The sequence below is a fragment of the Hipposideros armiger genome, unplaced genomic scaffold, assembly GCF_001890085.2.
Source record: "Hipposideros armiger isolate ML-2016 unplaced genomic scaffold, ASM189008v1 scaffold_159, whole genome shotgun sequence".
NCBI lineage: Eukaryota > Metazoa > Chordata > Mammalia > Chiroptera > Hipposideridae > Hipposideros > Hipposideros armiger.
This window is the reverse complement of record NW_017731509.1, coordinates 3,225,118-3,250,257: the sequence shown is the minus strand read 5'-3', so window position 1 is coordinate 3,250,257 and position 25,140 is coordinate 3,225,118. Positions and strand designations below refer to the sequence as shown.

The following is a 25,140-nucleotide window of genomic DNA, read 5'->3' as shown; positions in this document are numbered from 1 at the left end:
CACTTTTTAGTTTTACTAATTACTAATTTTTAATTTATTACTGATCTATAACAATTCCTGATAAAGGTATGTTGTAATTGTCCACTATGATTATGAATCAAATCCACCTTGCAATTCCGTTTTTCATATATTTTGAGACTTTTATTAGTTGAATCTAAGTTCATATTTATTATATATTGTTGGATTGTCTCATATTATTATGGATAATAGTGTTTATTCCTATTAATGCTTTTTTGTTGTAAATTCTATTGTTTGCTATTACTATAGCTACACTACCCTTCTTTTGGCTAATAGTTACTTTTTAAATTCAGTAAGAAAAAGTTCTGATAAAGCTAATAATGTTTAAATTCGTTCATACACCTAAAACGTCAGACTATGCCTAAACCTTTGCTCTTGCCTCCTGGAACTAAGGCCTGATTATGTTTTGCCAGACAATTATATTCTATCAATACTTGTTTCTCTCTCTTCCCCTCTTAACTAAGCGTTTTACTCTAAATGGGTTGCTCTCTGAGAAAAATTAAAAGACTTGATAAGGGAGTATTGAAGTTTCTCAAAAATTTTTATGAAGTGAACCTATTGTGTTTCTGCACAATAGGCTATGCAAAGTAGCAACAAAAGTTTTTAATAAATTATTTCTATGGGTAGCTATTTTTGGAATTGTCATATAGCTGGAGTTGGATAGAGAACCATGTTTTTTTCCTCCACAAAACATTGGATTTACCAGTTTTATTATTTTTTTTACCAGTTTTAGATAAATCTAATAAAATGTATCATTTTAAATGATGAGAATGTTTTCTGACATGATTTTTTTCTCCTCAGTGGATATTTTAATCTATTAGCCTGAAAGTTGAGTGCTTTTCCCAAAAACTGTTATTGGGAGTGGCTGTAACCTAGACACTACCTGTTTCTTGATTGGACAGAGGTTGGTCTTTGGAGAGCACGGCGACTCAAGTGGTAAGTGTAAACGCATCCCTGAGCCATGTACACTCACTGAAACATACAACATATTGATCATATAGCTAGTTAATTATAAAGTAAAACAGCTCTTGGGTGGGGAGAAAGGGATTTTATTCCACCTTAGGCCCTTTTGGTAGTGTTCTAATTTTTGGCTCATGTATTATTTTTATAATAATCTACCAGTTAATACGTTAGGTTTTGTATTTTCAGTACCTTGGAAGTTAGTTAGCCTGAATTCTGCCAGCGGAATCAGATTAGGTCCCTAAAGTATATATTGTTTTATTTCCCATACTTTTCTTTCATTAGCACTTTTATTTTTATGTGATCATATTCACCAGATTATAAATTCTTAAGCAGTGAGGGTATGAGTGTCTCACTCAGTGCTGAGTCTAACCCAGTGTCTACCACATAGTAGGCACTCACTGTTGACTGACAATATACCTTTTTTTTTTTTAAACTTTATTGGGGAACAAGGTGCTTTTTTTCCAGGACCCATCAGCTCCAACTCAAGTTGTCCTTCAATCTAGTCGTAGAGGGCACAGCTCAGCTCCAAGTCCAGTCACCGTTTTCAATCTATTTGTGTGCATGGGGTGTGCAGTCCACCATCCCATGCAGGTTGAACTGGCAACCTTGTGGTTAAGAGCACGCGCACTCACCAGCTGAGCCGCCCGGCTGCCCAACATATTCTTTTAAATTGTTGCTATATAGTCTGTTAGTGGTAAACTGATTTCATATTAATTTCTGGGTCTTTGTAGTTACCCTCATAACTGTTTACCTTTAACAACCATCCCATTTAAGAAGTATCTAGAAGGGGTGGCCGGTTAGCTCAGGTGGTTAGAACGCAGGCTCATAACACCCTGGTTGCTGGTTCGATTCCCACATAGGCCAAGGAGCTGTGCCCTCCACAACTAAATTGAAACTACTACTTGACTTGGAGCTGATGGGTCCTGGAAAAACATTGTTCCCCAATAAAATTTCTAAAAAGAAAAGAAATATCTAAGCAAGATTATTGATGGAAACGTTTCAGTTTTGTGGCTTTTCAGGCTGGGTCCCACAAAATGGATGTTTAGGGAAGTATTTCTTCTGAACTTCTTATGTTCATGATTTCTTCTAACTCCACAGTGGCTATGAGATGCTTAAAAAGAAAGGATATACTTCTTGGGGTGTTGCCCTGTCGGTAGCTGATATAACGGAAAGTATTTTGAAGAATCTTAGGAGCGTGCATCCAGTTTTCGCCATAAGTAAGGTAGGATGTTCATGTTTGAAAAATTTAACATTAACATAAAACAGGGGTAAAACATTTCATTAACATAAAACAGGGGTAAAACATTTATGAGGGACAATTAAATTTTGAGGTTGATCTTGTTAAGTACCTCTTTTCCTAATAATGTCTGTTCTTTGTTGCTGCTGAAGAGAGAGGAAAGGAGGGGTGTGGGGTAGAGGGAGAGACTTATCTTTGTAGATCTTTGTCATGGTTTAGTGTGGTATTCCTTATATTCAACTAGATAAAAGGCTTTCTGGGTCTTTAACTCTACAAATATTGAGTAACATTGGGAACCACAGTGGGTAGGTCTTGCTACATTTTGAGTTGTTCTCTAACAGTTCCAATGATTTCCAATGATTTAAGTGGTAGACCCAAGAAAGCACTAGTCACACAGCATTAGCAGTTAAGACTCCTGGGGAGGGGGAAGTTGGAGCCTAAGATCCTTCTGCTGGTCTGAATGGAAGAGGTTAGAGCGAAATGCAATTAAATCATTGGGAGTAAAGTATAGAAATTTTGAAGTGGTCCCGATTGGAAGTACTTTGGGAGTAAGGAGATAGGAAAAGGAGGGTGGGTCCCAACAAACACAGCAAGAGGCTGGGGCCTGTGTGGAAGGATGGCTGATGAATGTGAATAAACATGTATAATCATAGGTCTTAAATTGTTGTCTTGGTGGTGTTTTTCTGCCACAGTTCATACAAATCTGTTAAATACTCATTCACCCAGCAACTATTGTTTCTTGTATTTCAGACCTTTATTAGAAGTGAGAAAGGGAATAATTTTTAAGTTTGTACTTTCAGGGCCTTTATGGAATAAATGAAGTATTCCTCAGTGTTCCTTGTATCCTGGGAGGGAATGGTATTGCAGACTTCATGTAGGTAAAGTTGACCCCTGAAGAGGAGGCTTGTTTGACAGAGTGCAGACACTGGGAAATTCAGAAGGAGCTCAAGCATTCAAGTTGCTTCAAGCTACCATTCTGAAGTTATCGAAGAAGAGAGAGTTTTAGGATTATATGTATCACACTTTTGAAAAGCTCAAATTCCTAAAACTTGGAAAAAGCAAAGGGGGAAGAGTGACTGCATCTACCCTTCCATCTGTTTTATTTGGCATCCAGATTGTTGGGTGATACTTATTTTTTTACAATTTCTAAGTGACTGCATCTAAGAAGGGGTTTTGTTACTTCTGATTGCCAGTACTTACCTTGTATGTATGTATGGAGTTGCCATTCGGTCCAAAAGAATGTATGATAGATGTTTACTGTGTTCTAGAAATTCTGATTCTTTTCAGGCATATGCTGCTGCCTTTGCCCTGGCTGGCTGATACCTACATACATTTATATGCTACAAAAAAGCTGAACTTCCTCCACAATGTAAAAATAAAAGTATGCGTCACAAATGTAACTCTAAGTGGCAGTTCCAACCCTAACGCTAAATTAAACCTTGATTTGAACTTGCTAGTTTTTATTCTGATAGTTTTTATTCTGATATTTACAAGTGGATTTTTAAAGAAAAGATCTAAACTGTATAAACCCCTCAGTGATGACTGAGGCTAAACTGGTCATTCTTTTTCTTGGGAGAACTATAGAGTAGGCTGCCTGGCTCTCTAAATATCTCAGAACATCTCAAATTAGAATGTTCATTTCTTTATAACCTCACGCACCTTCCAGCTCTCCCATTTTGATAGAGGAGATTCTGTTCTACTAGATGAGCTCTGCAGGACAGTGTAGCTCGTTTGGTGGTCAGGAACTTGGCTACAGAATCGCTTGTTAGGAAGACTGACTTGGAATGACAATAAAAGCAGGGAGACAGGAGAAGTACACTGTGGCTTCCTCCTTAGCTGTGGCCAGACCATCTTGCCTGGTTAACCTAAGTTCTCAGGTATGTAGCTTGGCCATTTGCCACTTTGCTCCATTTTTCTTGATGAAAACAGTTATGATTCAGTTAGGCCTAGACAGGAAACAAATCTAGGTAGGGACTGGTGGTAGGGTACAACCCAAGACCTTTCACAGAAAAAGTCAAATCCCTCTATTTCAATTATTTCAAAATTTAGATTTCTATGTGTATCTCCCATATTAAATAGAATTCACTTTATATGCTATAGAATAAATAAAGCTAAATTTCAACTTATAATGGATATGATATTTTGCTTGCTAAATTAAAAGCTAGGTTTCTTAAGGTTTCATGGATTTTCCCTAAAGATGTTAAATAAAGAAAAGAAAAATTATGCAACAAATTTTATTTAGCATAGTCAGTCCCAACATTCAGCACAAAAAAGTTTACAGAGGATAGAAAGTGCATTAATAAAAGCCAGTCTTTACCAAAAGAAAACAGAAAATATATTATTGATTCAAAATATTTTACACTTGAATGATAAACTGCAATAACTTATTCTGGGCACCTACTGATCAGAGAAAAGAAGAGAAGGATGCTTTAGGAAGAGTCCGATCCCCGGCTGGTACCAGAGAAGTCAGTAGAGGTCACTGAGACCGGCAGTCTTTCTTGCTTTTTGCATGAGTGCCCTCAGCTGGAACTGTTTACGGGACAGAAGGCGTACATGCTAGGAGGGGGGAAAGAGTGGCAACAGTTTAGAAAGGCTTTGGCCCAGGCATGAAGTATCAGACAGTTTGTAACCTAAATGGGATCTAAGAATCCTAAACTATGTTTCAACCTTCCTTTGGAACCCGTCCTTCATTCCATGTGGCTTTTGGCTTTTTAAACTCCAACAGACTGATGCTGGCAGACTGTTAAGGAAGGTAATCTTCCGAGCCCTCCTAAAGGCTTACTTCACAAGGAGAGCACCCCACTGCAGGACCTGGCTCAGGAGTCTGAGCTACATCTTGACACTGTCAAGGTGCCAGGGAAACTTGTACTGTGAGCCTAACACAAGTTACAAAAAACTTTGATAACTGTGACTGTCCTCATTTGGTTAGGAAGGGCGGGGATGGCGCCACAAGGCCAGCACGGAGCATACATCTCTCTCGCCTCTCCATGTGCACCTTGCCCTAGGCTGTGCCATCAAAGCAGGGACAGTGTATAGAAAGGAAGTCCTCTCTTGGGTCTCTGGTTTGTACCCAGCCATTCATGTGCTTATACAAGGTCCAAGAGTGGTTTGGCCTCTCAGTCACAGTGATACAGACAAGATCTGCAAGTGACCCAACTAGACTGAAGCAGTAGGAGTAGCTGGACTGAATACCCAAAGGGTGGCTGCTATTCCTAAAACCACGCTCTTCATGACCCACCAGAGCAGTAAGCAAACTTGGTCTACAGGATCTTTTCTTCATGTCTGTACAATAGCATTAAGCCTGAAACAATCTTTATTCAGAAGGGCTCTAGTACCAGCAAGGCAGCCCGATACCTTTCAAGGGTGTTTGATCTGGGAAAACAGGTCTAAAATTATGGAACTCTACGAAAATGAACAGAAAAACAATGGGGATGGGGCAGTCAGTGAGCTCCATTTAGATGGTATGGCCTGAAAGAGCCAATGGAAAGCTGACTGCACCCCCTGACCCACTCAGCTTGATGCTGCCTGGGAAGTGGGACCTGCACGCACTAGCCCACTTTCCTTCCCCCACTCAGACGGCTCCTCAGCCCTCTGTAGGTGAGAAGACACTGCTTACAGTCATATACAAGGATCTCACTCTCTTGGGGAAGATGAAGAATTTTAACCCCCATCCTACAGAGAAACCCTCCTGGTTTGTGGCTTTCAAGGTCCATGCCTCTAAAACACAAGTTCCAGAATCCTGGAAAGCAGAATAAGGAATACATACCTTTAGGAAGACATCTAGGTCTATTACTCCCCGCCTCAAGGCTTCTCCCAGGTAAAAGATAGTGTCTTCGATAGCATTTTCCTCTGCGTACAGATTTAGGATCTGTTTGTATAGTGGGGCTGTAGGAATGATAACTTCATCAATATCATTGTTTTCAGACTGATTTTCCATTTTCTCCAGAGCAGAACTGAGTTCTTCATCCTTCTTTCTCAAAAGTTCTATGTTTTTATCAACTTCAGCCTGAAAACAGAACAGTCCAAGCATGATGACTTTATACTAATTGTACATAATTATCTGCTTATCAGACATTTACAATTCAACTTCACAGAAACAGACTTGCTAATAAAAAAGCAATGTTTAAACACTCATGGATGAGATTCATGTTTCAAATCGCACACTGATAAAAGGCAGAGGAAAAGGTGTGATCTCGTATGCTGAGGGAAAACAGAATACTGTTGGGAATGTCCTGAGCTGAGCACTTTCAGTGGCAGTGATAAGCTTGTCTCTTGTCACTGACAAATGATACTGCAAACTAAGCCACTAGGTAAGAGGCTTTCCAGCTGGAGGCTCCTTCCATGACAATCATAAAAGTCTTTCTTCTAAACAAGTGGGCATCTGCCACCAAGGACTAACTCGCCCCAGTCTATCCAGAGGATTCAACAATGAGAACCCTAAACACTTGAATACTAATCACAAGATATCACAAGATATCAAATTATGCCAGTGCCTCTACTTCATCATCAAACAAAGGCACGGGGCGGACCTACACTGACTCTTCAGGGCACAGCAGCCTGAAAACACGTGAGAAAGCACAGAGCTAAAGCTTGCAAACACTACGTTTATATGTAGCTCTTAAGTCACCCATATATCTCTGGATTATTAAGTTAGAAGCGCTCAATGAAGACACTGTGAATACAGCTCAAACAACACTTGGAAACAATTAAAAAGAACTGACCCTGACATCTGCATGCAAGGTCTGCAGATCTTTACCATGGCTTACAGCTCTCTAAAATTCTTATTTCCTGTTAAGTGGCAACATCAAACACTCAAAAAACAGTATTCCTTTGGGTCAAAACAGCACCCCCCCAGGGTGAAGGTGCAAGCAAAAATGCACTCAATACCATCTACCTCCCAGCCAAAGACCAGGTCCACACACACATAGGCTCCATTTTGAACAAAGCTATAGAGAAGCTATATTCACATGCTTAAAGACATGTATAATTTTCAGAACTCATATCCACAACATCCAGCATAACCAAGGTACACACAGAACACTGCCCCTGCCTACAATTCAATCTAAAAACAGCAACTATTCAATGAGTGACTTACTACTTCTTGATCTAAACGGGTAACCATCTCTTCCAGTTTCTGGTGACCTTTTTTCAGGTCTTCCTCTGTTCGTTTCAAGGCATTGAGCTCTGCCTGGGCGCGATCCATTTCCTCCTTCATCCGCCATCTTAGTTTGTCACTGACCGCTGAGATGAGAGAAGCTCGGATGGTGTCCTCACTGATTGTGCCATCCCTACTGGGACCTGCAGATGAAAAGGTGAAAAAAAAAATACCCTTACTTCCCAAGCTCTTGCTACTTCTTTCACAGAAACCTTCAGAAAACAGGACAAAGTATGAGCTGACACTTTCAAAGTGGGAGGAAAGAAAACCTTTATATTAAATGTCACCATCAAAAATAAAATTATGGCCGGCCGAGTGGTGCGTTGGTTCAGAGCTGGTTTGGGACGCCAGAGGGCCCCGGTTCAGATCCCACTTTGAGGGCCAGTGACACTGCCCTCTACAGCTAAGATGCTGAACAACAGCTCAACCTGGAGCTGGGCTGCTGTGAGTCGCCGGCGATGGCGTAGGCTGCAGCCCCTGCTGTAGTGGGTTGCCATGAGCTACCGTGTGTAGCCAGCAGCCAGCGTGAGTGGCCAGCAGCCGCAGTGAGCGGCTGTCCAGAAGCCGGCGACTGATCTGCCTCACCCGGGAAGAGCGCAATGATGGTGCCAACTTGGGCCACTGAAGCAACATCCTCCACAACTAGACTGAAGAACAAAATGACAGCAACTTGTCTGCTCCCCTTCCCTGATTCCCCAAAGCTGTTCTCCTCCCCCAATTCCTCAATAAAATCTTAAAAAAAAACCAAAAAAACAACTTTTCCAGAGGGAGGGACTGTATAATCATTATTATGCTGCCTCAACACTAAACTCGCAGAGCAGTAAATTGTTGCTGAATGATTTCCTGAAACCAACAGATCAGTGATGATCTGAGGAGTCCTGGAGCAAGGCACTCTCAAGGTCCTAGATGGTTCCAAGCCCTTAGGATGTGCTCTTTCAGAACCTTCCTTTTACTTTGTGCTGGGATGGAGAAGGAGGTAGTTATTGAAATTGCTTACAAACATAGATGGGCTGCAAAATAAATGATTAGTATTAAACCAAATGAAAGATCAAATCAACATCTCTACTACATGGAAGTCAGAAGACTAAGCTTCTAAAGCTCTATCTTAAAGGGGCGTGTATTGGAAAGGGTGCTGAAAAGTGAATAGGGTGAAATAGTCAACATCACAGATTTCAACACTATTAGTTGTTTCCATTGACTCAATTCTACTTAAGTAGCTACCACGTTTAGTGCTAATTCTTTAAAAGATACTGTTCCTGTCCCCAATGGGACAAATTTTTACCAGGAAATATTACCATAATTCAATCTTTGACTTGCTCTGATTTGCCATTTTTGCCAGAGAGGTGATAACTAATTTATAATTTTGGTTTCTCACAACCAATTCAAAAGATTAGGAGAAAAGCAAACTGCAATTAAATATGATAAAATTTTACTGAAACAACTTTATAGAGGATGGGATAAACACTAAGTTGTTCTGTAACAACCTACCCCTTTTGATATACAAACCAGTTAAGTTTCCATCTTATTGTCTATTGCAAACCTCCCTCCCTGCAAACAGCAAAGTATAGGACACCCCCCCCACCCCCCGATTCCTGGTTTGTAACATGAGTGATGGCCTATCCGATGGTAAATGCATACCTCCTTTTCCAGTGGTCCACGCCGCCCTTCTTATATTGAAATTACAGTATCCAGCAGGGAGTTTTGGGCAAAGCCTAATCTTTTAAAAACATGCCTTTTTCTTTTTTTGTGCTCTGGGGTATTTTTTTAAAATTCAAACAAAATACTGCATAGTTTGGTCCTGTGTAGTAAAGAATTTACCTTACCCAAAGAGAGGTTTGGCCTTTGCCCTTGGCTGCTGGAGTGATCTCTCTAAGCCCCTGGAATGTCCTGTTTATTTGGGGGGCATTGAGCCGCCACCCCAGATAGTCTAACAATGCGATCTATGGTATGTGCTTTGGGCCATGCAGTAACAGCTCAACCTCTGGGGGCGCTGGAGATGAAAGGTCAGCCACACAGGTAGTCTCATGTCTGACCAAGCCCCAGTAAAAACTCTGGACATCAAGGCTTGGGAAAGCTTCCTTGGTTGGCAATATTCTATATATAATAAATCCACTGGGAGAGGACAGCTAGAAATCCTATGCTTGGAACTTTCTGGATTGCCCCATTTGTCTCTTCCCTTAGCTGATTTTAATCTGTATTCTTTAGCTATGTAATAAGCCTTAACTGTGAATATAACAGCTTTCAGGAAGTTCTGTGAGTCCCAGAAAATGATCATACCTGAGGGTTGTCTTGGGGAGCCCCCCAAACTTGCAACTGGTGTCAGAAGTGAGGGTGGTCTTATGGATTTCTCAAACTTTACAAGTCCTTAGTAACTGAGGGTGTTTCCTTACCTAATCAAGAATATGGACATTCACGGTGATTTGTAGAATAAGTCAGTCTACCTCAAATGAGGATAGGATGTTTGTAAAGGTAACATTTTTCCTTCCTTACTAAGTATACATAATAGAACATACCAGAGATTTAACTCTTACTTCATGAGAACCTTTCACAGATCCAATATAACCTAAAGATTTAGCTGTTCATTTGGACAGATTTTAGGCCAAATCAAAATACTACCTAGTTTCTTATATTGCACTAATTTATTAAGTCCTTAAAAGAGCACAAGGGCTAATTTTCAAAATAATGACTAGTAAAGATGGTATCTCTCATTAAGTCTCTAGTTTATAAAGATACATTAAAGAATTTTAAAACTTTTTTTTTTTTTTTAAGATTTTTATTGGGGAATTGGGGGATGGGAACAGTGCTGGGGAATTGGGGGAAGGGGAACAGACAAGTTGCTGTCCTGTTGTTCTTCAGTCTAGTTGTAGAGGATGTTGCTTCACTGGCCCAAGTTGGCACCATCACTGCACTCTTCCCAGGCAAGGCAGATCAGTCGCCGGCTTCTGGACGGCCGCTCACACTGGCTGCTGGCTGCTCACGCTGGCTGCTGGCTACACACGGTAGCCCATGGCAACCCACTACAGCAGGGGCTGCAGCCTATGCCATTGCCAGCGACTCATGGCAGCCCAGCTCCAGGTTAGCTGTTGTTCAGCATCTTAGCTGTAGAGGGCAGTGTTACTGGCCCTCATATGTGAGATCTGAACCGGGGTCCTCTGGCATCCCAAGCCAGCACTTAAGCAATGTGCCACTTGGCCGGCCCTAAAACTTGTTTCTAAAAGAACTTGTCTGATTATATCCTACCTGAAATTTTATTATGGTTCCTATGAGACAGGACAATGTTTCTCCCAGAGATCGGGGACCCAAATGATATGAATAATGGTTAGACATTCAAATGTGTGGTCAATCATATGCAGCAATTCAAGTGTTCCATTTATCTGGGTAGAAGTTATCCAAACTAGTAAAGGCTTAAGGGTCTTCTTATAACTATAACTAGCCTGGATTTTTTAAACACAAACACATCAATGAAGTTTGTTTAAATTATTACATTAAAATGGTTCAAGTTACACTTACACTAAAATTTCAAATTATCATTTTTAAAAACACACATTGAAATCCTGGAATTTACATTGTTCCTCTTAGATAAAATGCGTTAAAGAAAAAAGCCATCTGAGAGCAAATAAGTCGTTTGCAAATAAGTCTCCAGCTAAAGCCAGTGACCTTCAGAATGCGAACCAAGATGAGGCAGCATTTGCCTGGCTTTCTGTAAAGGTCACAGTTCACCTGAGGCGGCTAGAAATGCCAAGATTAGGCCTAATCCTTTCCTCTATCACACACAGACCTTACTATACAGCAGATTTCAACAGTTTAAATCCATCTACTTCTAAAAAGGAGAGAACTGTAATTAAAATCTGAAATATGAATGCCAAAAAAGAAAACCCAGATTTAAGTTCAAAATTCAATGAACCATGATACTTTAAGAAACTGTTTATATAAACAAAAAAATTTGGTGGAAGATTCTCATCTGGATCCTGTCTCAAACCAAAAAAAAACTTGTTTCTGAAGCGTCTTAAGAGAAATTTTAGTAATCTTTATATCTGCTATAATGAGCCTTGGATTAAGAAGAGTTTGTGGCAAACTGGCACACCTCAAGTCCCCACACACTGACCTTTACCCACGCAGAGTCAGATTTCACAAGTGCCCTTCTACAATTCCAGATTCGTAGTAACTAAAAAGGTAACAGGTTTTGAGAAACAGTCCTAAGCAAAACCATTTAAATGTCAGGATCTGATCACTAAACTTATTTCTTAAGGAAATAAGACAATTTTTCTATTAGGAAACCAATACCCTACCCAATGATCTGATAATTCCACGCAAATCATTAAGGCCACATCTTCGCAAATCATTAAGGCCACATCTTCGAAGTGCACTAGTATACAATGCCTGATTTTAAACCATCTTTAAACACTTAAGACAATCAGTTTTATCTTTTAACAGTTCTTACTGATGATCACTACTTCCTATAGCTCAAAAAGGAGCTCATTTATATTAGAGAATCCATGGTAACCCCAAAGTAAAATACAAGTGAACTAAACAGTAACTTTTCTGACCTCACTTCTAACCAGCAAAAGTGAATAACCTTTCCAATACTAGAGATTTACATAGGACTTTGTGTTGGAAATACCAAAAAAGAGTTGTATGCAAAAATGTGGGGCTTATTCGTTTTCACACCATCTTTTAAGATAAATTAGAAGCATTACTTCATATATATAAAACAAAACTTTCCATTTGGAAATGGATTTCCACTTGAACACAGGAAAAATTAATGTCATACATCCCAAAGGCACATCTAAACCTTCATGGGTTATTTGATTCAAAGAACTATTCCTCAAGATGTGCATGAGCTACATGATTCCTTTCAAGGTCAAGAATGTTAATGACAGACCCAAGGTGTCCAAACAACAGATTCTATTCAGAGTCAAGTCCTAGACCAGAAGCACCTCATTTTGTTGTTTCCAAAACACTAATAAGTAAATCAAGGTTGAAGACATCTCTACCATTCTCTGATAAAAAAAAACTCCATCTAGATGAAACCAACATGGAGATTCTGGCACAAGGGAAGCATGGCTGAAAAGTACATCCTCCGATGAAGTACATAAAGGAGCCAATTCGTCTAGCCTTGCTTCACACATACATTCATAATGTGGAGGTTTCACTGAGTGGCACTGCATTTGTCTGGGTACCATGTTGGACCCTCTATAATAGCATTCTTTAAAATTTGCTAGATATATCTTTCTTAATTCAGATAATAATATCCAACCACTTCCTCATTCCCAGATTATTGTCACTTAGGTGTGCCACCAGCACATCAGGATGTTGGCAGATGGTGCTGTGTATGTATCAAGGTGGGAATTAAGTGATTTCACTCTTCCCTGTTCAACGGAGTCTGGAATTCTCCATGGAAATGCCCAGGTGGGGACCAAAGCTCTTGAGTGCCTGTTTTTCAGTCCTGAAAACATACAAAGGACCACATGTCCAGACCTGTCCCTGCTTTCCTCTGGCATCTGCTATTAAGAGAACATAAACAAGTATTAATATTGTCTCACAAACTTATTCTTTATAACTTGGTAGTGGTCATGTCATTTTAAACCGTTAAAATCAAAGTTCAAGTTCTCTTATATAGTTTTCGCAATGCCAACTTGATTAAAGTTATATGCCCAGTCCTAACAAAAATGTTTCACTCTAAAGAAACATATACTTTAATGTGAAGAAATAGAAACTTAAAATTTTTAAGTTTTCTAAATTTGTTTTATCCTCAGATATCAAGAAAAGGTTACCTTCCTTCTGATGCCTTTGTTGACAAATAATGTCGACAATGGTCAAAATCTAAGGAAAGCTGTCCGAGTTCCATATCCTTTCCCACTGATCTTACAGTAGAAAATGTTTTGGTAGTCACTTGAAAAGATGATATCCAAAATATACACTTGGTCTTAAAATTACTTGAAGGAAGAATTTAAGTTACAGATTACAACTTTTTCTTCCCTTAAATAATATAAATATATTAAAACATCACTACAATTGCCCAGACCTGATGGAAAAGCATCATCAACAAGTTTTTCATTATCTAACAGCTGCCTCTATTGCTTAAGTCAATGGCTTCAGAGAGCTCCAATCTCAAGGAGGTGGTTTTAAGTCAAGTTATACAGGAAGCTGTCTGCCCAGGTAACGAAAGAGCTTAAAAATGAGCTGACAAAACAAATTCTGATTTTCTTTTATATGTTGTTCAAAATCTACACTGGAGTCAGAAAGAGCTGTTTTAAGTTCCAAGACCTACATCTATCCTCAGTCTTCTATACTACTTTCTCAAAAGAGGTTGCTATAAAGAATGCAATCTCCATTCATTTTAAGTGGTTCTTTTACTTTAATATTGTTGGCAATGTTTAAAACACAACACTCGCACAGGCATTCATGTCAACAATAAAAAGATATATTAATTAATGATGTCTTCAAAAAGGTGTGTTTTAGGGCCGGCCGAGTGGCGCGATGGTTAAGAACTGGCTTGGGATGCCAGAGGGCCCCGGTTCGGATCCCACATATGAGGGCCAGTGACACTGCCTTCCACAGCTAAGATGCTGAACAACAGCTCAATCTGGAGCTGGGCTGCCGTGAGTCGCTGGCGAGGGCATAGGCTGCAGCCCCTGTGGCAGTGGGTTGCCATGGGCTACCGTGTGTAGCCAGCAGCCAACGTGAGCGGCCAGCAGCCGCAGTGAGCGGCCGTCCAGAAGCCGGCGACTGATCTGCCTCACCCGGGAAGAGCACAATGATGGTGCCAACTTGGGCCAGTGAAACAAGGTCCTCCACAACTAGATTGAAGAACAAAATGACAGCAACTTGTCTGTTCCCCTTTCCCCAATTCCCCAGTACTGTTCCCATCCCCCAATTCCCCAATAAAAATCTTAAAAAAAAAAAAGTGTTTTACAATATCAAATCAAAATCTATAAAGTGAAACTATCACGTTCCACAAAGTAAAGGATAAATAAAATAACCACTTTCAATCTTTCTCATGGCCTCAGTAGTACATAGAATAACAGCACAAATCCAAATGATAGACTGATAGACTGAGAAAATGTTGACTATTTGTGAACACTGATATTCAAACGATACTTTTATGTTTCCGCTTTGCTTTATTACAATTTTGAAGTCCAGTAGTGTTTTGCACAATATACTACTAAAACATGATGAAAAAAGTCAGTAGGTAAGCAACAAAGGTTAGAAAAACAATATACATTAAAGGATATTCTAGATTATCATAAAACGGTAACTTTTTTTCTAGCCTAAAAAAGTACTCTTAAATATACAATAAAATATTAGTTGCTTTGATAACCTGTTCTAAAAACAGAGACATTAAGGGGCTGGCTGAGTGACTCAGTTGGTTAAGCGTTAGCTTAAGAGCGCAAGCTCTAAGCAACAGGGCCACCAGTTTGATTCCCACATGTGCCAGTGACGCTGCGCCTGAGCTGAGCTGCCAAAAGGTGGCAGGATGGCTCAGCTGGTGAGAGCATGTGCTCCTAACAAGACTGCCTGTTCAATGGTGGGCCACACCCACCTGCAACTAAGACTGGACTCCGCACTTTTAGCTGAGCTGCCACCTGGATGGCTCAGTGGATAGAACGCGTGCTCTTAATGGCAAGGCTGCTGGTTCAACTCCCGCATGGGATGGTGGCTACGCCCACCTGCAACTGAGATTGAACACAGACAGCTCCTTGAGCTTAGAGGCCACGAGCTGCCGACGGGCAGCCAGATGGCGACTGGTGCCCTCCACAACTAAGATTGAAAAACAACTTGGCTGGTCCCCCTCCCCAATTAAAAACAAAAACAAAAAAACCCATTAAATATACCATTTCCCCCATGTTCCTATTTTTGGATCTACATAAGCTGTAAAATACTTTATACCTATTATATTGAAATGAGTTAACATATAAAAGATCTTTATAAACAGAGGTCTTCTATAAATCAAAGGTATTATACTATCATTTCAATGAGAAACAGGGTGACAAAATAGCACTATTCCCATTTTATTGATAATGCCTGAACCAGAATGGAGAGCTTAACAAGATTTAGTGTGCTTTGTTTAGGGATTAAGTACCTCTCATCATTAGTTTTCTAATGCAATCATTTAAATTGTATAAAGAACTATATTACAGTAAGGATAAGAACATTAAAAATAAAAAAATCAAGGGCCAGCCAAGTGGCTCTGTTGGTTAAAAGCTCGAGCTCTGAGCAACAGGGTCGCCAGTTCAATTCCCACATGGGCCACTGAGCTGCACGTGAGCTGAGCTGCCAACAGGTGGCAGGATGGCTTAGGTGGTGAGAGCACATGCTCCTAACAACAAGGTTGCTGGTTGGTTAGACTCGATGGTGGGCTATGCCCACCCTCAACTAAGATTGAACATGGCACCTTGAGCTGAGCTGCCAACAGGCAGCTGGATGGCTCAATGATTAGAGCGTGCGCTCTTAGCAACAAGGTTTCTGGTTCGACTCCCGCATGGGATGGTGGGCTATGCCCACCTGCAACTAAGATTGAACACGACACCTTGAGCTGAGTGGCAGTGAGCTGCTGACGGGCGGCCGGCTAGCGAATGGACTTGGAGCTGAGCTAGCTGCGCCCTCCACAGCTAAGACTGAAGGACAACAACTTGGCTGTTCGCCTTCCCCAATTCCCCAACACTGTTCCCCTTCCCCAATTCCACAATAAAATCTTTAAAAAAATAAATAATAAATAAAAAAATAAAAACAATGCCATTAAGAACCTCAATAACTAGAAGGCATCAATCACAAAAACAGGAAAAGAAAATGTTTTGGGGGGAGGGTGTTTACAACAGATTTCAGGATGGTTACAATTTATCAAAAATGTAACAGAAAAATAAACTTCACAAGATCCTACATTCACTGAAGCACTCAGCAAAATATTTGTCAACCAACTTCTATATCAAGCACTGTTGTGATGTTGGGAGTGTGTGTACGTGTGTCGGGGGCTCGTGGTGGTGGTAGTTGATTGGTCAAGGTAGACCTGACTGCTCCATGCAAAAGAAATAGGCAGTGGACAAATCTTAAGACAGAAGAGTAGTGGGAGATGAGGTCAGAGAAATAACAGGGGGAGGAATGCAGGATTACATAGGGCAGCGGTTCTCAACCTGTGGGTCGCGACCCCTTTGGGGGTCGAACAACCCTTTCACAGGTCGCTGGTACTCGTATGTGGGCGTATCTGCATGTGGGCCTGGAGATGGATAAAGGAGCAGTGTCTCGGCTCCTAAGGCCATCGAAAATATGTGTTTTCCGATGGTCTTAGGCGACCCCTGTGAAAGGTTGAGAACCGCTGACATAGGGCCTTCTAGGCCTAAGAACTTTGGACTGAACTCTGAGTGAAATGGGGAAACACTGAAAGGTTTTGAGCAAAGGAGTGACATCATTTATGTTTTAATAGGATCACTCTTGCTGCTGTGTTATAAACAGATGTAGGAGGCCAAGGATAGAATCAGAGAAACCTTTCAGGGGACTTTTGAAGTAAATTACATGAGAGATAATACTGACTTGGATCAGCACAGGATATTATCAGATTCTAGATAAATTTTGAAGGCAATATATTATTGATGAATCATGAATGAGGCCAAAGTTAGAGTAGGAGTACTGAGTAGGTATCCATGGAGATGGGGAAGCTGTGTAGAAAGGTTGAAAGTTTAATTTTGGTCATGTTGAGTTTAAGACGTCTATTAAATATCCAAATGGAGATACTGAGAAGGCAGTTGGATGTAAGAATCTGGAGTTCAGGAGAGAGATATAGGCTAGGGATATAAATTTGGGGACTGTGGGTAGAGAGATGGTATTTAAAGCTACGAGACTGGTGGAGATCACCACGAGAGTGAGTACAGAGAATGCCAAGCACTAGGACGGGGGGCACGCCAACATTAGGAAAAGGGAGACTATGTAGAGGAGACATTGCATGAATACCAGTAAGACATGAGGAAAACCAAGGGAGTGTGGGTTCTTGGAAAACAAGAGAGGAAACTGCATCAAAGAGGGAAAAACCAACTGTGCTAAATGCTGCTGACAGGCCAAGTAATTAGAGAATAGTAACCAGTCATTAGATTTAACAATTTAACCTCATAAATGTCATTGGTGACCTTGACAGAAGCAGTTTTAGTGGAATGGTATGAGGGAAATTCCAAATGGAGGGGGTCTAAGAGTGAAAGGGAGAAGAGGAATTGAAGATAAGTACCGATACTTGTTTCAAGGAGTTTTGCTGCAAGGGGGAAAGAAATGGAATAGTAGTGGCAGGGAAAGTGAAACTGAGGAGAGGATTTTTTATAGGTTATTTCAGGGCATATTTTTGGGTGCTGATGAGAGCAATCCAGTAGAGAACAAGAACTGATGATAAGAGGGGAGAGAGAACTACTGAAATGAAGCCCCTGAGTAAGTTAGGATCCTATCTAGTGGACAGAAGCAAAGAAAACGGATCTGTGGTAACAGGGAGAAGGCAGGTACGGCGGTACAGGTGGCCGACAGGCATGTGGGGGGATGGGAACCTGTGTAAGTTCTTTTTCTTAGTTGAAGAAATATTTTATTTGCTTAAAGTATTATTACATTTTAGGCAACTCTAGTAAGCAACACAGAAAAACAAGTACTGGGAAGGCCGGTTAGCTCAACTGGTTACAGCGCAGTGCTTTTAACACCAAGATAGCGGGTTCGATCCCCACATGGGCTACTGAGTTCCTTCACAACTAGACTGAAACAACTACTTGACTTGGAGCTGATGTGTCCTGGAAATACACACTGTTCCCCAATAAAACAAAATTTTAAAAAATAAGTACTACTGGTCCACAATAATTTGTCTTACTTGACCCACTCGTATTACCCAATGGTGCTTTCTTATCCTAAAGATGCCCATCTGATTTTACATATAAGCAGGCGAGGAAAAACTAAGTATCAGTTAATAGCTCAACACATACAAGGTTCATGAATAAAAATATATTATACACAGGAAAGAGTCAATCAGATTTATTTTTATGCCCTGGTAGAAGCCTCATTAATATGATGAAAAATCACTTCAAGTTTTAGATTCTAGGATAGTGACCATTAAGAGTTTTTCCTCTAAGGAGAGCAGGCTAACATTTCAATGTAAAGTGAGCCGCAGGGGTGGGGGGATAAGATTGATGGTGTTTAAGGGTACAAATTTGTAATGAGTAGTAAATAGTAAATAAACCATAGAGATGTAATGCACAGTATAATGAATATGAACAATATTGTATCATAATTATGCAATGTAATATTGCTATAATGGCAATCATATAAATGTATCAAAGTAACATGCTGTACACATTAAACTTACACAATGTTACATGTCAAATTTATTCAATAAAAAAATAGTGAAATGCACTTTTCACAACAGCAGACTCTTATTTTCCTTATGTGGAGAAATGCAATTTTGAAGGCTACTTACCAACAGTGGTCACAGGAGGCTGGGAAGGGTACTGGGAACTTGTTGTGGTAGGATACTGACCACCAGGTGGGTAAGGACAGCCTGGGTAACCACTAAAGAGAAGAACAGAAAACATGAAACGCTTAGATGACCCAACACTACAGTATCTTTAGGAACCCCACTCAGTAGTTAAGCTTGGCATGTCATTGTTTTACCAGTTAATGACTTCACAGTTTTAGAGCTACAGGTGTCTATTTAAGCAAGGTTCTATAGAAATTCCATTAATGACACTGATTTACTCTCTAAGTGAATGGTTAAAATACTCTTGCTTGGCCCTGGTTATTTGAGGGTCACCTTCACAGCAGCAGAAAGCAAGTAGAGTATTTCTAAGGGAAGTTCAACAGTATCAGAACTGGAAGCAGCAAATATTTTCTGAGAGAACTTTTCCATTCTGATTTCCTAGCATATAGGGAAATGATACTATTTAATTTTTACTATGGTTCATTGATAACCATTATGAATATCTGATCTGAAAATACTCTTTAAATAAAGCTTTAAAAATTTTCTTCTCACGCTATGGAAAGTTTCTGTTATTCATGCATTCATAGCAAAGTTGGAAGAAACTGTCCTCTTAGCTCTTATCCAACATTTTTCCATAAATATCATTTACAATATCCCTGACAAATGGGGAGCATCACCACTCCTGTGCTTTGGAGCCATTATTAAGTAAAATAAGGGCTACCTGAACATAAGCACTGCAATACCACAACAGTCAATCTGAAAACCAAGATGGCTGCTAAGTGACCAATGGGCAGGTAATGGGCAGGGAGCTTACACAGCGTGGATCCACTGGACAAAGGGACGATTCATGCCCTGGGCGAGGTGGAGTGATACGGCGCAGATTTAATCATGGTCCTCAGAATGGTACGCAACTGAAAACTTACGAATTCTTAATCTCTGTAATTACCATTTACTATTTTGGGACTGCATCTGACAGTGGATAATTGAAAGTGCAGAAAGGGAAACCGTGGATGGGGGGAAAACTATTGTATTATTTTCTATCTTTGTAAGTTATTAAGCAATTTGCCCTAACTAGCAAATCCTTTTCAAATTTTTAGAGCTCTTTTTGACCTAAGTGTATTCAAAAAATAATTTTCAACACTTATGTTCCTTTTTCTTCATGTATTCCTTCAAAATTTACTATTTATTATATTGAAGGCACTGTGTCTAAGAGCTTAAGGTGGGAGCTGATAGGAATCCATCTCTTCCTGAAGATACTAACAATCAAAATAAGGCAAGATCCCTATAAACAATGCTGATAGGAAATAACAAACGCTAAACCAAAGTTCAGGAGATGAAAAGTAGAAATCAATACCAGCCTGAGGGGATCAGGAAAGGTTTTTGGGAGAGCTGTAAAATCTATGAAAGTAGCACCTTTATTCTCTTCAATTCCCCTATTCATCACCCTATATGCTCCAGCCAAACTGGAGTGTTTCCCTATTTTTCCCTGGGGTTTTTTTTTTTTGGCTCTCATACCTTTGCTCGTACGTAAAATGAGTGGGCTGCACTTGATAACTGGTAAGTTTCCTCTCAGTTATAAAATGTTATTACTCTTCGCTGTTTCCTCATGTTCTAAACACCTAATTTTCTTCTTTAAGGTATTCCTTATAAACCAGTTCTTACATTTATGGAGCTATCGCCAAGCTCCCACCTCCAAACCAGATGTGGCCTCTCCTTTAAAGCTCTGTTTATTTATCATAGCACTTACCATTTTCTACCTTTTCTGATATCAGGAACTATTTCCTAATAATCTTACTACATGCTTGCTAGCACACATACTCAAACTGGAACAACAATTCTTGATATAACCTTTTGTATGCATGCTGCAGGTGCTACATAAAACCTGGAAAATACCTAAGATTTAGAAGAGACCTTAGAGATCATCTAGTCCAACTTTCAATAGCATGAGTAAAGACTCTCATATTCATTGTTTTAAGATTCTTCTTCAGTCACTGATGTATTAATTCTCCTTTTGGCCAAATGGAAAAGAGTAAGAGGTTCTGAAGCTCTTCTGTCAAGACCTTTTATATACAGAAAGACATAGGTGGCGATTTGGATAGTTATGCTGAACAACTCATTAGCATGTTACATTTTGAGATTAAAAGTTATGGTTTACAGAAAACAAAAATCAAATCTTTAAAAAAAAGCTACCTCAAAAAGGAGCTTCTTACAAATAACCTCACAAAAGACTTATGGTTATGTAAGATAAGTGAATAAGATTTACATTTTTGTCAATATCTTCAGACTTTATTTTTATGTATGAGTTTCTTTAAAATGGCTTTATTGTTAGGAGTTCATTTCCTTATTATACGTCCCACAACCATTTCCTACATGTCCAAAGTTCTTCTTACTAGCAACTATTAACTATAAAGGCTTGTAATTTCAAGGCTTCAGACAGGATTCCATTTCTAGAACTTAATCAGAAAATTAGGGGCCTCAAGAAATCTAAAACTTATATCCCATTTATATAATTGTAGCAGTCTTTCTCTAGTGTCCCTGACAGATGGTCATCAAGTCTCTGCTTACCTTTCTAATGGGACAGAATGCTTCCTATCTAGAAAGCTAGTCCCTGGAATTAAGAAAGGCCCAGAAATAAGTTTGCTAAAATTAACTTATAAGATCCTGCATGTTTTATATATATATAAACCCACATAATTAGTTATGGCAGGTGTTCAGAAAATCCGGCTGCATTTATCTGTTAGGGTTATCTGAAGCTAATAAGAGTTAAACGTTTCTTCTAATTGTTAGAGTACCTGGATGGAAATCTCATCTAGGCACCAGGATATGCCAGTCTAACTGAGCCCAAAGACCACCTCTTGAAAGTACTCCTAGATTACAACTGGAACAAGTAGACATTTAAAACATGGGTTAATAATCATTCCTCATTGATTTTCTAGTGTGTATTATTCATAGACTGATTGCACTATTAATTTACCTGTGTTACGTTATTGGGTAATAAAGATCCATAATACATGTAGTCTATGAATTAAAAAAATAAACAGCATAGGGACAAGACTGACCCCATCAGATGAACCATTAATTTGTTCCCTGAAATTTACAGAAAAAGTTAAGTTTTTTAAAGGGTATTAAAATATTCTTCTCCTTGGTTGAATTCATTACTAGTAGTATTCCATTAACCTTTCAGCTATCTACACTGGATATACAAAGTTCTTAAAAGGGAAGTAGCAAGAATTTCAAGGTCCAAAACCAATCAAGATCATTGTCTGTAAATGGGAAGGAGCTACACTTCTCTAGAACAAAGAAAACTCCCTTTGAACTATGTCCATACCATAAAATTCTACCAATAAACTGAGTTTTACCTTGCATTAAATTGCAATTAAATTTCCTTTAATGCACTAATTAGCATCTAATTTTTTATTCTAAATCTAACAGTAGAATTTCTAATACAAGTATTCAAAAGATAATTTTTCATTACCTGGGATTGGGGGGATATCCGGATGGGAATGGAGAGATTCCACTGGGCATGCCTGGCATGTAGGAAGCTAAAAATAAGTTTTAACATTTTAAAATAATATGCATAGTCCTGGATACATAGGTTTTTCAATAAGATATACATCACTGTCAAACCACAGCAAAATTTCATACCGTTGAAGACTCCAAATCTCAGCACCAAAACAAAACACTCCACCCATATTAGTTCTTTACTTCAAGCATAGTTCTCTGCAGATCACATAATCTCAAAGCATTCAACATGGGTTATGACAACACACATAACAATCCCAACAAGGAATAACTGGCAAATAGGTCAACCTGGTCAGCTCTAGAAGCTCTCAAGGAGTCTCTAACCTGAGACAGGAGCTGGTTTGATTTAGAATTTAGAAGAGAATTCTGCCCTCCTCTGGTCCAAGGTCAGCTTAGAAAGTGACCTCTTGATTATATCTAAGAAATCTTTTGATATTTAACACAGTGTTGACCAATTAGCACAGCTGGTTTTGTTGGCTTGATTGAGGATTTTAAAAGACTTCAAATTACTACGGGAAGTCCTATGCGACTCATATTCAGCTAGACTGGTTAAAAACAAACAAAAGCTTGGAAATACTAAGAAAAAAAGGCTCAAGTACGGCAAGCTTAAAGAATGCTTTACGTATTTTTTAAAGAGAACACCAATGACAGAACTAGTCAGTGTTGCTAAGAGGCTAACCAACACAGAGGAAGAAAAAGAAGTTTATTTTGGCTTTAACTGGAAATGACTTGTCTGAGAATTAACTTATCCTCAGTGAAATTTTTCTTACTGAATTTAATAATAAATTAGCCCTTAATTCAATTAATAAATATTTTAGTGTCTTCTATGTGACAGACGTCAGGAATTGGATGGAAAAAAAAGAATTCCTGGCCTCAAGCCTATAGTGTAGTTGGAAAGAGGAACAAGAAAGGAATAATCATAGAGTGGCAAGTTTTATGTGTTATGACAGGGGAAGTACAGGAGCTGGGTAATCTAAACCTAGGAGGTGGGGGTAAATAAGTGACCTAGAGAAATGGTATATGAAACCTTGAAGGCAACAGAGGTGGAGTCTTCAAGAAATAAACGTTTAGAGAACAGAATGCAAGTAGGTGAGCGAAGTATGCTGGACTCTGATCAAGGGCCTTAGAAGTCTTTACCAGAGGTGCTGAGCATACATCTCCAAGTACCAATGTTCCTACTCTTCTCGTTAAGATGAATCTATCAATGACATAAGTAAATTTTTTCTTAAGTATAATTAAGCTAGGATGATGTTCAATGCTATCTTCAGAAAGGGAAAAAACCTCCCAAAAGGTCAAAATTGCTAGAAAAAAAGATAAAACATTCTTTCCTTTCCAGGGGCGAAGCACAGCTGATCGTTCTGAATATCAAAACATGAGGGCTGGCAGAGTGGCGTGTTGGTTAGCAGTTGGCTTGGGACGCCAGCTCTGAGCAGCAGAGCCCTGGTTCGGATCCCACATGAGGGTCAGTGATACTGCACCCTCTACAGCTAAGATGGTGAACAACAGCTCGACCTGGAGCTGGGCTGCTGGGAGTCGACGGCGCAGGCTACAGTGGGGTTGGCTGGCAGCGGGTGTGAGCTTTCGTGAGCCGCCGTCCAATGGCCGGCGAGTGACTGCCTCACCCAGGAAGAGCACAATGATAATACCAACATGGGCCAGTGAAGCGACGTCCTCGACAACTAGACTGAAGAACAAAAGGACAGCAACTTGTCTGTTCTCCTTCCCCCATTTCCCAATGCTATTCCCCTCAACCCAATTCCCCAATAAAATCTTTTAAAAAAAAATGAGGCCACTATTAAATGTCAGCAACATACACAGTCAATCACTAGGGCCCATGCCAGTTTCACTCTCACACATGTAAACCACCACTTCAGAGTTATAAGCAATTTTCCTGTTCTGAGGTTCTAAAAAGCTAATAATTCCACCGAAGCCTTCAAATTTTTATTTTGGGACAAACAGTAAATATAATTTGGATCCAAGACTGGCAAGAAGTAGAGAATGAGGTGAAATAATTTTAGAGCCAGAATAAAATGGGATACAAACACACATAACATGGGGTTATTATAAGGATTAAATAAGAACGAATATGAAGTGCTTAGCTGTCTCATAGTTACCACTCAATAAATGTTGACTATTACTGTTACTTGTCAAAAAGAGGTTTGAACATAACACTTTTTTAACATGACTCATAGCTAGCTCAAGTCATCCTAAAACAGGATAAAAAATGTTTAAAATAGTGATAATAGAAATATATAATTTCTCAACTAGAAGATAACATTTACTTAAGAATGTATCCACATTTCTGGGCCATTCCTTGGTGTCTGTATGGGGGAATGGGATTCAGACCATTTCTTTACAGTCATACCTAATATTAGCGAACACTTTAAATATATAAAAAGTATTATAACTAGAATGGATGGACAATAAATTGGTCTCTTAGTAATTTACTTAAATTAGCTCTAGGTTATTTAATGTGATTTATATTAAGTACAAAATTGAACTGCCATAGTGATCTCTTTACTGTGGTTTCTTTCTAGAATGCTGAATGTTAATATAAAATTGGAAGAAATTTAAGGAAAAAATGTTGCTCAGGAGACTCCCCAAATTTCTGAAAAGGTTACCTTTATCTTGAGCGTTCACTATGTTATTTGAGCAAATAAACAAGAATGATGAACCAGGAAATATCTGATATTTCAAACTTAAGTGAGCAAGATTATCTAATCTTAAATACTAGAGTTAACAGAACTTGTTAAGATGAAAACAAATTTCTGGTCAAAAAGAATCACTAGAATCTTTATTAAAAGAGCTACT

At 39.4% G+C, this 25,140-nt stretch overlaps 1 protein-coding gene and 1 long non-coding RNA gene across 6 annotated transcripts in view; one reads left to right on the top strand and one right to left on the bottom strand.

Annotated features, from left to right (window-relative positions):
* Nucleotides 1-817: 817 nt before the first annotated feature.
* LOC109387483 (uncharacterized) lies at nt 818-23,776 on the top strand. The gene is made up of 3 exons (XR_002125010.1): nt 818-954; nt 2,080-2,203; nt 23,666-23,776. It is a non-coding gene; the product is annotated as an uncharacterized LOC109387483 (long non-coding RNA).
* Nucleotides 4,439-25,140, bottom strand: part of TSG101 (tumor susceptibility 101) — a 33,988-nt gene continuing 13,286 nt past the window's right edge. For all 5 annotated transcript variants that reach the window (XM_019651398.1, XM_019651400.1, XM_019651404.1 and 2 more), the window contains 5 exons: nt 22,283-22,349; nt 18,808-18,899; nt 7,314-7,516; nt 5,985-6,224; nt 4,439-4,774 (listed from right to left, as the gene is read on the bottom strand). In XM_019651398.1, coding sequence (XP_019506943.1) covers nt 4,685-4,774; nt 5,985-6,224; nt 7,314-7,516; nt 18,808-18,899; nt 22,283-22,349 — 692 coding nt within the window. In that variant the 3' untranslated portion in view covers nt 4,439-4,684. The remainder of the gene's footprint in view (nt 4,775-5,984; nt 6,225-7,313; nt 7,517-18,807; nt 18,900-22,282; nt 22,350-25,140) is intronic.